Source organism: Myripristis murdjan, chromosome 13, assembly GCF_902150065.1.
Source record: "Myripristis murdjan chromosome 13, fMyrMur1.1, whole genome shotgun sequence".
NCBI lineage: Eukaryota > Metazoa > Chordata > Actinopteri > Holocentriformes > Holocentridae > Myripristis > Myripristis murdjan.
Window position 1 is genome coordinate 8,383,566 of NC_043992.1, and position 14,840 is coordinate 8,398,405.

The 14,840-nt window shown below is 43.6% G+C and overlaps 1 protein-coding gene across 8 annotated transcripts in view; it reads right to left on the bottom strand.

Moving 5' to 3' along the window:
* The window catches only part of LOC115369625 (RNA-binding protein Musashi homolog 2), a 367,622-nt gene that overhangs the window by 95,170 nt on the left and 257,612 nt on the right, over positions 1-14,840 (bottom strand). For all 8 annotated transcript variants that reach the window (XM_030066268.1, XM_030066269.1, XM_030066264.1 and 5 more), the window contains exon 8: positions 14,643-14,725. In XM_030066268.1, the coding sequence (XP_029922128.1) occupies positions 14,643-14,725 (83 nt within the window). The remainder of the gene's footprint in view (positions 1-14,642; positions 14,726-14,840) is intronic.

Genomic DNA, 14,840 nt, shown 5'->3' on the forward strand with positions numbered 1-14,840 from the left:
GACAAAACTTAGAGGTAGGACCTGCACCTTAGCCAAATTCAAAATGGGGAATACTGAGAATAATTAAAGCAAGACGCTAATGGAAAACTGACAAAAATATTAACAACACAAATCAAGGTCAAGGTCAAGGTTTCTTTATGGTTAAGGTTAATTTGTTGGGCAGACAGGAACTCAGCAATCCCAATATAAAATCAGAGCCATACTAGAACAACATTCAGAATCAGTACAAAGTTTCTGAAGAGCTGAACAGGCGATGAAGGATATCAAACAGGAGAGAGGAGCTGTCAAAAGACCGGTCAGAGTAAAGGTCCAGCCTCAGTAAAGGTTTGCACCGGGCAGAGTGCACTGTATCCCCAAAATGACTAAACTCACTAACTGTGTGCAAAGAGTGGAAAGCTGCCTAACAGTGCCGGTCAAAAAATAAAGCCTTTTGCCTCGAGCCTCCGTGTTTGGTTTGATGCCTTTAAGCCTTACAGTGTCTACTGAAGCAAATAGGGGGCTTCTGTCAAATGTTCTCATTTCTCTCTCCATTATTTCTCTCGTCTCACATCTTTCTCATCATCTGACCATGCCCACAGGCAGCCCACCACCCCCACTCCTTCCTCCTCTCCTCTCTCTCTCACACACACACAGACACACAGACACACACACACACACACACACAAAACCAGTCTCCCATACACTCCTGCAGTCACTGTCATTGCCTTTATCAAGCAGCATATCAGAAACACTAATTTGTCCCGGAACGCGGCAAGGCCATTTGCTTAAGGTCAGATAGCCTTTGTTTCAATGGCTCTGCCAATATCATCATTACACCTCAATCAATATGCCAGGGAGGGAAAAACACAACCCGTCAAAGGCCACTTTACCCTTCAAAGTTCTTGTTTAATTAAACACAATAGTCAGTGCTGAAAATGACTGGGAGGGGGGCTGCAATTATTTCCCAATCAAGTGGGTGCGGGAAGAGGGAAGGGTTGGGCGCTCTGGGGGTCCCAGCAGTGGCCTGTGCCCACTTGCTAATGGGCATGGGGATGCCTACCATGATGGGGGTAGCATCATTAGCGATGGGTCATTTTAAGAGGCCTGAGCAGTGTGTCCCCTGTTATTACTTAACTAATTACAGATGAGGATTCAGTGCTGATGAGGTGCCTCCACTTTTAATGAAAATATGAAGGAGGGGCCCCGAGCTAATGGAGCATAGGTGAAGGGGCTAACTGGCCGGCTGTTTGGCATCATTATTAGGGTAGGGAGGAAGGAAGAAAATACGTCTGTTCAAGTGTGCACTGTGTGTATGCGCTTTTTCTTCTGAGCATATTAAGTCTGCATAGAATGAGAACGCTGTCCAAGTGAGAACTGTCTTCCATGCAAGACAGCTAGCACTTTGTAAGGTACAAACAGCCTGCAGATTGACAAACAGGCAGCCAGCCATCAGGAAATGCCTCTCAGTGGGGAGCCATTAGATTGGCATTGCCACCCACCCCCTGGCCCTGAAGGCAGTCAGAGAGTGGTGGGTGGGCCTGTGCCACCTGGCAGGGTGTAATTAGACATCCCCCAGGTGGCAAAAACAGACCAAGGACCAACATCAGTCAAGTCAATCAATCAGCGGGGCCAAAAGTCAAGCAGTCAGCATACTACCTCCTCAATGACCTTTCCACTGCTCAATCCCCCAGTGAGTGCTCACATCTTACTTATTTAAAATGCATGAGTCACCTTAATTTTTGATAGACCTCATGGAACTCCAATGCCATGGCTTTTTCCAGCATGCCAACCCAGGTCCAGGAGACAGTAATGAAATCCATTTCAATTGTAGGACACTAAATTCTTTATTATTTAAAAAGAGATCTGCATAAGGGTGCCCATACACTGTGGGATTTTTGCCCGTTCCAGCAGAAAAGATGAGAGGACTGCGACAAAATCTTTGGTCATAGTCCACATCGGCTGTCTAAGTACGCACTATGTGGCAGGCTCACTGACGGCCGATTTAGAAACTGTCGTAAATTTTGGCTCATAATCTTGCTGTGTGGCTGTTGCTTTGATGCTTTCCAAACAAATAACAAATGGAAGCACCCAAACATCCTGTTTCAACAGGAAATACAACAATTCAAGAAAGTTAGAGTCCATTTGATTGGGTCTTTCATTCTGAACTGTGCTCTTTGCTCTTCGTCATCCCCTCTCACTCCCCTATCATCCTGTCTGTCTGCTGTCACTATCAAATAAAGTGAAATGCCCAAAAAAACAACCCAAAAAATTTGCCATTGTAAACTGACAGAGTGCCTTCATTGCGTCTTATTTTATGAGCGTAAATACAAGTTTTTTTTTTCCGTTTTCTTCTATAGTGGTATATAACTACACATGAACAACAGGCAGAACATCTGGAATTTATTGCAAGCAACAGAGACTCACTGATAAGTCATTTTCCTTACACACAGCCAGTACTCAACCATGTTGAGTCCATAAAAGCTGCATGAACGCAGCCTATGTGTCAAAGAAGTTCACACTACTGAGCCATCCTCCCATTGCTCTCTGTTTCTATGTTTCGCTGAGTAGCTGCAGTGCAGGGCTGCTGGAATGACTCATCGACCCTCATCTGTCCCACAGTAACACAATGAAATTCACTGTACCACAAAAATACAGCCAGTGGGCAAGCCATTAATACAGGCCAGTGAATGGAACTGTGTAAGTGGAACTGCTTCTGTTTCAGCCACGGTGAGGACAGAACGCAACATAGACCAACTGTGTAAAACTGGATCAAACTCAAACAACTAAATAGCCATGGGATGTACATAGAACACTGAATGTTTGCATATGCACTTAATATTTTGAAAAAGCTTCATTAGAGAATTTCAACACTATAATTATTCCATCGAATGACCTCTGTTCTTCGGGGGTCAGATACATCAAGATAGGAAAATATGCTCTTGTGCCGGGAGACTCTCTACCTCTATTTTATACAATATACATCATCAAAAATGCCATAACAATGAATAAATTAATATCTCTGTTGGGAAACGCAGTAGCTAAGCTCGACTAAGCCCTGTCGAAAAAACTGGAAAACTTCAGAATGACACATGAAGCAGTAACTGTAGGAGGTATTTACTGCTTTACATGCGATTTAAACAGCAAAAATCTGGTTGATTGCAAAGCGTGGATTATTACCTACTTGTCACAAGTGATAAACGATGATCTAGGAAGTATCATCTCAACTCAAACAACCACCAATATAAACTAAAATCAATGATGATTTCAGAAAAGCAGTCACTTAAGCTTCTTTCGTACAAGCTTCACTTGGCAGGTTTGCATGCTGGCTGGCCCAGATGGCAGCGAGAGGTAACTGTGTGAATTTGATGGCTTCATTACCAACTAATCCGATAAAGGGGACACCAGGAAACTGAATGCTTTCTTGTTAGTGTGTGGTGGGGGTCAAGGTGGTGAAAAGGTTCAGCCATGGTTGGTGAGTGTGTTTTTTGCTGGAAGCAGCGCTCAGTCATTGCTAACAGGAGACACCTGGGGCCTCATTTATCAACCTGTGCGTAGAAAAGGTTCTAAATTCTTTCGTAGGAATGAAACTTAGAATGTGTGTAAGTACAAAAAAATCCGTATTTATCAAATGTGCGGACACCGGTCGTACGCACACCAGTAAGCAATCTGTGATGATAAATCCCACCTGTGCTAAACTGCCATGCTCGTGCATGGTTAGGCTCATTTGCATTCAGAAACGCCTCCAATTGACCATATATGGTAGCAGCAATCCCTTTAAGAGCGCATGAATGGATTTTTTTCCTCGGCTTTTTAGCAGGCCTATTGCGCGCTCAATGATGGTTCTTGAACGAGCATGACCCCGGTTGTAGAGCTGCTCCTGCGGGGTCCTCGGGTTGGCTCCGGGGGTCATTAACCATGGCTTCAGCGGTTATCCCCGATTACCTATAGAGCCGTTATAATAAACCATACGAAGCCCAGAAATAATTAAAATAATTTCAAAACGTTGTAACACTCACTAATAAGCCAGCCATCCTCAACAGCTCCTGCTTGGATGCGCACACCCACAGAGCTGTTCTGCAGAATGAATGAGTCGTGCGTTCCTCCAAGCCACCGGGCAACAACGTTTAACAGAGACATATTTGCATCGCAGATTATTTGTGCATTGATTGAATGAAATTGGATTGTGTGGTGGTGTTTTTATTGCGATGTGGGTGCAATCTATGGCTCCAATTATGTTTGGGAATCCGGCGACGGCGTGAAATCCTCGTTTAATTTCGGCTTGTTGGTGATGTCTGTATGAGAACTGAATATAAGTTGGGGCTAGAGAAATTATTGCATCCAACACTGCCGGCATGATTCTGCTTAGTGTCGGCTGCGAAATGCCGCATATGTCTCCAAACTCTAGCTGAAATGTTCCGGTGGCCAAAAATCCCAGGGTGGACAGGAGCTGGATGCGCACTGGGATGGCTTTGGTGCGTTTTGTCTCTCACTTCAAAATTGGTTGTAAATCACGGCATAAATCCATCAGTATGTTTTTGGGGAAGCGGTACCTGCTGAGATGTCACTCTGTGCTCTCACTGTCAGCACGCTCTTTGAAAACGGTTCTCCAAATCCTCCAATAGTGCAAGATAAGCCATGGCACTTGCATTTCAAGTTTTCTTTTCAGGTTGTCCTGTCACAGCTGTCTTTTATAACTTGTTACATCAATTACTGAAATTGTCTGCTAAAATACTAATTGAGATTTTTTTTTTTATGAATTAGAGGAAACAGGGAACGTGTGAAGTTGCTGAACACTGTGACTCTCTTCGTGCGTTCTATTTGTGGTTTCACCGTTCTACCACTAGGTTTTGTGTGTACGCATGGTAAGAGTTGTACTTAAATTTACACATGTTCCTACGCAAAAGTACAAGTTGATAAATCCCATACTTTGCGTGGGAATGTTCTTACGCACCCATTACGCACACATCTGTGCGTATGCACGGTTGATAAATGAGGCCCCTGGAGTTTGGATTTGTCCCTTTCCTACGTGGAGAAGATTTCCCACCAGCGACTATCCTGACAGCAGAATCTAATGTGGGCAAAAGGGTAAATCTATGGTTCTCAATTAGCGGTTATGTGACACCTTTCTCTGTTACAAAGATATTTTGTGATTTATGGAGCTTTGCATTGATCTTGGAACTTGGATAAATCAGACTTCCTACAAGGAAAAGTGCAAGGAAATGCCAGTTAAGTATGAACTCCAAGTCAGAATTACAGAGAACTATGAAAGATCTGAAAGCTAGGGGTTTGGCAGAGTACCTATACGTGACGTCAAAACAAAATGGCAAACAATACAGTCAACAATAAACAAACTTTTTCTCTCTGTCTTCTTGTGGGCGTCCATGTTAGCTGCAATGGAAGGCAGTCAGCTCGGAGGTGGGAAGCTCCAACGCGGAAGTCACAATATCCAACAGTCAATGGAAACCTCTGTTAGACTTATAGGACATCGACTTTTACATAGAAATGTTTGTTGGTGCAGCTTGAAAAGAGCCCATCCTCATATAACTTACAGTACATTATTCTGATCCTATATACTACAGTGTATTCTAGGAATTTTCAACTTAAAGATTTATGTCAACAGGTTCTAAACTAAATGTCAGTGTATTCGCCTTACACCAAATCCCTGGTTTCCAGCATTCTCTCTTTTGTATCAGTATTAGTTCCAGGAAAACACTATGACCACTGACATCCATCTCGACCACCATGGGAAAAGTTCATTGGCTACAAGCGTTTCCATTTGTAGAAAGAGAGGGAGAAAATAAAGAAAAAGAGAGTGAGAGTTGCTCGTAGCCTGGAGGCAAAAGCACTCTGAACTTAACACCCAGGCATTATTCATGGTAACTTGAATTAGATTACATGGTGAGACAGGGGGTGGCCCTCCCCTATAAATTATTAATACACTTACAGTGATCTGGCCCGACACTGAATTTTTATTTTTTTTTCCATCTGAAAAATAGAGAAATGCTGTCAGAGGCTATTTATGCTTTCAAAAGAGAACATCTGTTTTCTCCACCACCACTGTGCTTTGCAGGGACTATTTGGGTGTGTGTATGTACAGAGGCGTTTGTACTCAAAGATGGGCTGACGCCTTTTTTGAAGACTCCAACATGTGATTTTGATGGCATGAAAAAGGTGGAACTCGGACCTGGACATTCTGCAATGCACAAAGTTATCTTGTAATTCATCTTCAGAAAAGGCTGCGGTTGTAAGCACATTTTGATTTAATGACTAAATAATGACCTTTTCGAGATGAACGTGCAGGATATTGTGAACTTTCTATGCCGATGTTAGAGGATCTGAGCAGCGATCAGCAGTAGCAAACAAGACTGGCTGACCCGCACTCACTACAGTGCAATCAACATAAACCAACTCCGAGGTGAGGAAAATAACTCGACCCTCAGCCTTTTTCACCTCAAAAACCCCGCACCTGTTCAGCGTCCTGGACCAGGATGGCTTTCCTGGGAGCCGGCGAGGCAGCAGAGAGGCTGCTCTCCGCTGCTGGAGACGTCACATTAATAACACAGCTCTCCGCCTCCCCCTCGTTTTGTCATTCTCATGGTGGCAGGAGACACCAAGATGCTTTCAAATTAATTACTTCATTAATTAATGCGGTGAATGTTTTAAAATAAAAAAGGCTGTGGACCATTTATCTTATCTGCCAGTTATGTTTCATCTTGTATTTCAATGGACTAAGAACTTCAGTGAATGGTCTGGCACACAGTACACTGGAGCAAGAGAAAACAGTGCTCCCTTCTATTCACTCAATCGAGAATGTGTTGTGAATCGAGAATCTATTCTGAATCAAATCGACAGCCCTGTATAGTGATAGCACAGTATTGAACTGGTAGATAAGAATATCGCCTACAAAATAAACAACAGCATTTGCCACAACCTTCATTTTTCATCTTTTTTAATATCTTTGTATGAATTTTAAATCCCAGTGGACACTTCCATCTGTCAAACTGTGATTTTTTTCCTCTTAAGCACATGACACTCTCCAGCCTTTGTCTCAGAAAAATCCAGGAAAGCCCTGGCACTGTTGTTCATGTGTGTGTGTCCTTGCCACAGAGCAACAAAGGGGTCTCTGGGGTGAAGAAGAGCCTTGCCACTTCAAGACCCTTCCTATCATCTCACCTCCTTGAATTTCTCCTCGCCATTTTATTGCTTTCTTTTTCTTTATGTGTGACATCAACTCCAGTTAGGGAGCCATAAACCCCAGTTAGCTTTACAACACCAGCCTCCAACTGCTGCTCTTGTCATTTTGGCTTGGCCATTTATGTGGGAACTGTTCTCTCAATTTCTTTCCCTGTCTGTCCTTCCCGTCTCTCTCTCTCTCTCTCTCTCACTCTCTCTCTCTTGGATGTGTTGCTTTGATCATGCTCCTATTTTAAGCAGTAAATTTCCCCATCCATGTGTTTTGACATTTCTAGTTTAAAAGAGCACTTTGTCAGTGGCGTGCTCCATTACAGCAGCCTGAATGACTGTAATCTTTTCAAATATCACAATTCACTTCCATTAGCCAAACCTACTCTTAAACATAGTAGAGCTGTGGGTAAACACAAGCATGATACATGCACGTACGCACATGGTGGCAGTTTGACTATGTGAAAAAGTGTTTGTCAAGTCAGTATTTTTTCCAGGTCAAACCTTACAACACTGAGTAAGAGTCACAATGAAAATATTCAATGACCAGTGATATTCAGTGAACAACTGTCACAAAATAAGCAACAAATTAACAAAAAAGAAAAGAATACCAGAAATAAAAATAAAAAAATGTTAAATAAATAAATAAACTAATATATAAATAAGAAGAACAAATAAAGAAAGAAGAAAATTACCAGAAGAAGAAGAATAAGAAGGGGAAGAAAAATGAAAAATGAAAAGAAATAGTGAAACTTTTCAAAATAAAAGCATGCCCATTCAAAGGGTTAATAATAAAAATAAAATAAAATAAAAAATAAAATAAAAAGCTAAATAAACCTGTTCCTTGATTTTCCAGATCAGTGTTTCCCGTGCATATTTCAGTATACATGTGATAAAGTAAACTGTGTCCTTTGTGCACCCAGGGGCTGGTGAACCTTCCCTCCTGGTTGGGGAAGTGGCAGGGCTTCACTGTCAGTGCAGTGTTGTGGATGGAGGAGAAAAGACAAATTGGCTGCGGCTCACTCCCTCCCAGCTGATGTGCTGATGATACTGTTGGGGTCTACCACTCACTATGTGCAGATGGGCCAGATCTGCTGCGGGCGACTGCCATGCTGGCTTGGTAAGGAGGACAGCGACACTGATCTTGATCCACCATCCTGGCAGGGGGTCACTGCAGAGCGAGCTGGGCTTTACACAGTGGCCTCACCAGTGGCATGTTATCTGTGTAGAGGTCAGAGCAGCTGATCTTGTCACTGGGGACATCCTCTTGTCACTGTAAGCTGATTGTGGAAATTATCTTATTTATTTAACCCTTCAATCATTCCAGAAAAGCTGACTCAGCTCTGTGCCTGTTTTCATTGACACACTGCTTCATATTCCCACAGTTACACATATTCACAGCCTCCCTGTACAAGCATAGGCTTCTACTGACGGCCACTAAGAAGCTCCACTGGTACAATGAATGGTCCAGTGAGAATGTCAGTCATTCACTTTATATACCCACCTTCCAGTTGCAAGCCAGTTTCTCTAACCTCCTATAAATTACCACCTACAAAGATGTTTCGAGGTCAAATTACAGTAATTTTGACTCACTTTATGGACAGAGTGGACACCTCTTAATCATTGAATTCAGGTGTTTCATTCAGTCCTTTTGCCACAGGTGTATAAAATCCAGCAGCTAGCCATGCAGTCTGTCTTTACAAACATTACTGAAAGAATGGCTCATTCTAAAGAGCTCACTGAGTTCCAGCATGGTGCTGTAATAGTAATGTAACAGGATGCCACCGCTGCAACAAGTCAGCTGGTGAAGTTTCTTCCCTCCTAGATATTCCACCATCAGCTGGAAGTGGGATTATTGCAAAGTGGAAGCGTTTAGGAACCACAGCAACTCAGCCACCAGGGGGCAGCACCATGTAAAGCCGAGCCGAGCGGCCGAGCGGCCGCACGCAAGACTCACATCACCGAACACAACGCAGAGCGTCAGATGGAGCGGTGTAAAGCACGCCGCCGCCGGACTCTGGAGCGGTGGAAACATGTTCTGTGGAGCGACCAATCAGGCTTCTCTATGTGGCGGTCTGATGGATGAGTCTGGGTTTGGTGAACACCAGGAGAACGTTCCCTGCCTGACTGCATTGTGCCGACTGTAAAGTTTGCTGGAGGAGGGATAACGCTATGGGCTGGTTTTTCTGGGCTCGGCCTCGGCCCCTCAGTTCCAGTGGAGGGAAATCTTAACGCTTCAGCTCACCAAGACATTTTGGACAATTCTCTGCTTCCAACTTTGTGGTAACAGTTTGGGGAAGGCCCTTTTCTGTCCCAGCATGACTGAGCCCCAGTGCACAAAGCAGCTCCATAAAGGCATGTTGGATGAGTTTGGTGTGGAAGAACTTGAGCGGCCCGCACAGAGCCCTGACCTCAACCCCATCCAGCACCTGACTTTTCAGATGGACCACGGTTTGCTCATCTGGGCTGCACCAGAGTTCAAATGTGTGTTCTACTTAGTGGGAACAGGCACAGTTACCAACACCTGCCAGTTCAGAGACCATTGAAGAATTTCCAGTTTAATTTAAATTTTTGTTTTAATAGTTTAGAGGGCGCTGCTCTCTGACATAACATAATGTTATGGGAGAGATCGATTCTTCTCAGGGTGTCCATCCCAAAATGTTCGGCAAAATGTCTGTGAAGGTTCTCCGTCATCCAAGTCATGGTTATCCACATAGAGTTGACTCGAGAGACTATTTGTAGATTCTTGAAGACGTTTCACTTCTTATCCAAGAAGCTTCTTCAGTCCAGCCTGACGGTGCTTATTTGTGTGACGGTATGGTATGGATGTGTGAAAGACAAAAGGATTGTGTGTTTGAGAGTGTACACAAAGATGGGTACAAGGATGAACCAGCTGTTTGTTTGTTTTTTCCCCATGACAAGGTGTCTTTGTATCAGAGTGCGGAGCTTGTACGGCTAGCGCTGTTCCCAGAGGGAGTTTGGATGCCAGGTCAGACAGTGGATCTGGTCTTTTCAGCATGTCTAATCAAGAGACAGTCCACATATAAATACACCTCTCCACTAAAAATCAACACCTCGATACCCTCCTTCACAGTCAAAGAGGGCCCATTACCTGTGAGAGTGTAAGGGTGTCTCTATGTTTGTATGAGTGTGTTAAAGAGTCCAGAAAAAAAAATATTTATCCTGGTTTCTGGATTAAACAACATGGATGGTGATGCTGCAATCTAAAACCTCAATCGCTGACAAGTGGTAGAGAAGGTGTGAGCTAGTGAGTTGTAAGAGCCACTGACATACAGCTACCCTGGTTTCTTCTCAGGGAAAAGATATCCAGAGAGGGAGAGAGACAGAGAGAAACAGATTTCACCAGTTTTCTATGCAGGGCTTTTCACTTGATCACCTCTCTTTGCCTTATTCTCTTCTCCTTCTGCTCTTTGTATTATACTCCTCCAGATGCCTGCACTGCCAGGTAGATGAAGGCTGGATGTAGTGAATGTCCGGGGTACATTCTCTTCTCTACCTGTTCTCTCTCTTTTGCTTACTCACCCTTGCCATCAGCCGGTGAATCTCTTCCCTTTTCCCTCTCCATCTCACTCGTCATTTTCCTTTCCAGACTTACTGCTAACTGTCTGTTCCTCTCCTCTCTTCTCCGCCCACTCAATCTAGTGCCGGGCTCTCGGCTGCTCAGCTGTTGAATGTTTTATAGTAAAGAAGGCTTAGCCAGGCACGGTGTCAATGGAACAATACATGATGTGGCGCTGAATCTACAATCAGCTCTTCACACTGTAGAAAGAGAGGGCACCTACGGGTCACAGTTCCAACAAAAAGAGCAAACCTGACCTCATCTGATGAATAAAGTCACCCTTAAAAGTTGACGGTTTAAGGAGCGCAGATGGTGAGGTCGAAAATAGTGGCTATAAAAGCCTGCTGCCAGATGCATTAGGCTACTAGTAGGATCTTTCTGTGGCATCATAAACTGAATTTTTGACACAATCATGCCAACTTTTGAATACTAATGTATTCCCTCAAGAGCTTTTATTCCTCAGAAGATGTGTCAGGTAAGATTGGTTAGATTATATTATGAACCTAGACATATTTATCAGTTAGTCACTTATTTTTGAAGTGCATTGGGACAGGGGCTCAGGAGGATATAAACTATTGTACATGCTGCGCTGTGCAGATCTAAACCAGGCTCCTTGCTGGTCATCACCACAGACACTAGACTGGAATCCACTCTCTTCAGTCGAGCTCCTCCAGACTTCATTTGGAAGTGTGCCATGTTTTGGTCCACACCCGAGTTTCATTATTCTATTCACACATGCCCAAACTTGTGTGGGGAAACACATCAAGGTTTGATTTAACCGCACTAAAGGACTCAGGTGTGAAATTGCAACTACATTCTATAATAAGTATTTGTCAGTGAATCACAGATTTGCTGTGATCACCTGATCAGTTCCCAGTCAGCAGCACAGACACAGACTGACATGTCTCTTCAATTATTTTAACATGGCCAATATGTTCTGAAAAGCAGACGACATGCAAGGGAATCAGCGCACCAGCCCTTGGCAAGTATTTTTTTAGTTTGGCATACTGCAAAATAATGTTCCTAACTCCTTCAACAAGAATCTGAATGCTAGCAAAGAAGAAAGAGCTAAATTTGTAAGGTGTTTCCAATCTGCTTACACCGTAAAAGTCATCCAATCAGCCACCCTATCCCTCCTTTTCTGATTTTTATTCTGGTCTTACTGCAGCCCGTGGCTTAGGTTAGCCCCAGTTCATACCTGTACTTATTAACCCATGCCTTATAGCTTGCCCCAAGGAAAGGTTTCGTCCTGGAAATCAAAGCCTGGGGTTATGGGCTGAACACGCGGTATGTGAAAAAGTGGCAAATTTCTGCCAATCACTTCGCTTCCTGTGAGCATGCGAATCAATTTTTCTGCTTCTCCAAAGGGAGAGAAGTGGCCGCCTAGACGCTGCTGTTACTGTGTATCACGTATGCTAGTTGTCCTGCTGTTACAACTACACACATGAAATAACAGAAATGTAATAAAACTCATCATCGATCATCGCCAGATCCTTTCCCAAATTTACTAAATTTCCTAAATTTTTGTTTCTTTACTGTCACTATCAAATAAAGAAGAAATGCAAAAAAAAAAGTTTCACGACATCGCATTTTGGCTGCGTCCCCGCCAAGGCAGAACTTCCAGAAAATCACTTAAACACTTACCGTACTGAGTCGCTTATGTGTTCGATGTATTCAGCCCACTAACTTCTTCAGAGGACATGCAGCCCAGTTTGCATTAGACAACAAACATGCTGTTGCTTTTCAAACGTATTCTGTTCATTTTGTCCTAACCTTTCACAAAAGACCTTAACCCTGACTTTGGACTATCCTCCCCCCCAAAAATCAGAGATAATCCTGCTCACAAATGTGGTTTTGTGAGCCCTGGGCTAAACTAAGCTGGAAGTGTGAAAGCCAGAGTCCAGTTAGCCCAGTGCCAAGTGTAGTGTGAAAAGGCTACTAGACCAGAAATAGCTCAGTAAATCAATTGGTTTAGTATTTTTTATTTTTTTTTAACATTGTATAACCTACTGTAGAGGTAAAATCATAAACTAACCTGCAGCCTGGTTTTGCTGCACGGTCTAAGCACTAACACTATCTGGCTTCCACTGCAGGCCAGAGCACAAGGATTATCACAACACCTTTGGGAAATAGGGACTTGTACTAGTTCACACTGACATCAGCCAACAAAAACAAATTAAAAAATATAGCTATTCCTTTACAGAGCAAAGGGGAACTTGGTATTAATGCCTACAAAAGGCTGGAATTCCATATCATATATCTCATTTCTCTCTCTCCCTCTCTCTCTCTCTCTCTCTCTCTCTCTCTCTCTCTCTCTCTCTCTTTCTCTCTCTCTCTCTCTCTCTCTCTCTGTCTCTCTCTCTCTCTCTCTCTATTATTCTTCTCTCGCCTGCCCTACCCTACTGGTGTTAACGATGCATGCAATTCCCCTGTAGCCCAATTTAATGCGGGCCAGTCAATGAGTGGTGTGGAAGGAGGACGAGGGTAGGAGGGTCTCCATGGGGAGAAATCGACTAAAATAAAGAAATCATGGTCGGCACTGGTGTGCTCCCCAAACAATAAAAGCATGTGATGCGCTATCATGTGAAAATCAATAGCCAGCGAGCCTGAGGCTTCTTAACCCTGTCTGTAACACTGATGGCAGGCCAATGTTATACGCCGACTCAGTGACAACAATAAGAGCTGGGGAAGAAAAACTCAAATCGACATCAGTATGAGATCATCTTATAATTAGAGATACAGAGGGACGCTGTTTCCCCACAGGTCTCCGTGATGCAAACATATGTGGGTGCCTTTTGATTTACACAGATTATTAAAAGCATCCCTTAAAGTTCCCTCTCGTCTCTGTGTGTGGGTGTGTGCTTGTGCTCAATACCCAGTGCCTTTCATACACATCTGGGGCCCCAAGGCAAAAAAATAATTTGGGGCCTTTTGTATTTTCCCATGAATAGATCAATTAAGGGCCCAAAAGATAATTGTAATTCACTTTTTTTTTTTTTTTTATGTATTTCTTTTTTTCATAATTTTGTGGGGTTTTTTGTGGTTGATGGATTTATGTTTTTTTTGTTTGTTTGTTTGTTTGTTTTTTTGCCAATTTGCTCATCACCTTCTTTGCCCAGGTTTCAAAGGGTGAATTGAGTTATCCAAAAAAAAAAAAAAAAAAAAAATCAGATTGGTCGTGGGGGCCCTGTATTGAAGAAGGTGGGGCCGCAGGTGCTGTGCCTGATCTCCCTCATGTCCTTGACAGCTTGGTCAATAGCATTACAGTGCTTCGGTATTTTACTGCTGAATGGGGATGAGAGGAAAGGGCTTTCTGGGGTGTTGAACTCAATTTTGGGCTCCGTTCAAGGACGCTTTATGCCCGTGCCCTAAAACTAACATCAAAAGCTGGAAAAAAAAAAAGTTAAAACAACTGGACAATAATTTGGGCATTCAGCTGGAGATCAGCGGCAGGTGAGGAAGCTCCCGTTAGGCCCCGGTGCCTTCTGTGGCCTTTCCTTGGTTAAAATGACGAACTTTCAGACATGACCAGTCATTCCAGCCTGATTTGCAGTGTATCCCGGCGTGGAAATGGGACATGGGGACAGAGGTAGGGCCAGGTTGTTCTGCCCTTCTGCGTGGCTCAGGACTATACACACAATTTCATGGTGGGTGATCGGTTGCACTGAACACACCGCCAACCTCCACCTCCCTCATCATCTAGGTGGTGTGTGTCTATGTGTGTGTGTGTGTGAGAGTGTGTGTGTGTGTGTGTGTGTGTGTGTGTGTGTGAGCACCAGTCCCCGCACTAACCAGCCCAATATCAGTTTCCACCACCACTGTTACTGCTGTACTAAGAAGAAAATCAAATATTAATCCAGACCCGTCTTCGGCATTCTGAAAGGCGAGGGGAGCCACTCACCATTTTATTATTGATTTCATGAAAATGGATCTCGCAGACTTTCTCCACCACATCCTCAATTTCAAAAGTTACAAAGCCGAAACCTGCAGAGAAGACAGAGAGGTAGAGAGAAAAGTGTTCGGAGAGGACAGAAAGATGGGGGGGAAAGGGGTGGAAACATGAAGAAAAAGAAGAGGGGAGGGGGGTGCTCGGTTAAAA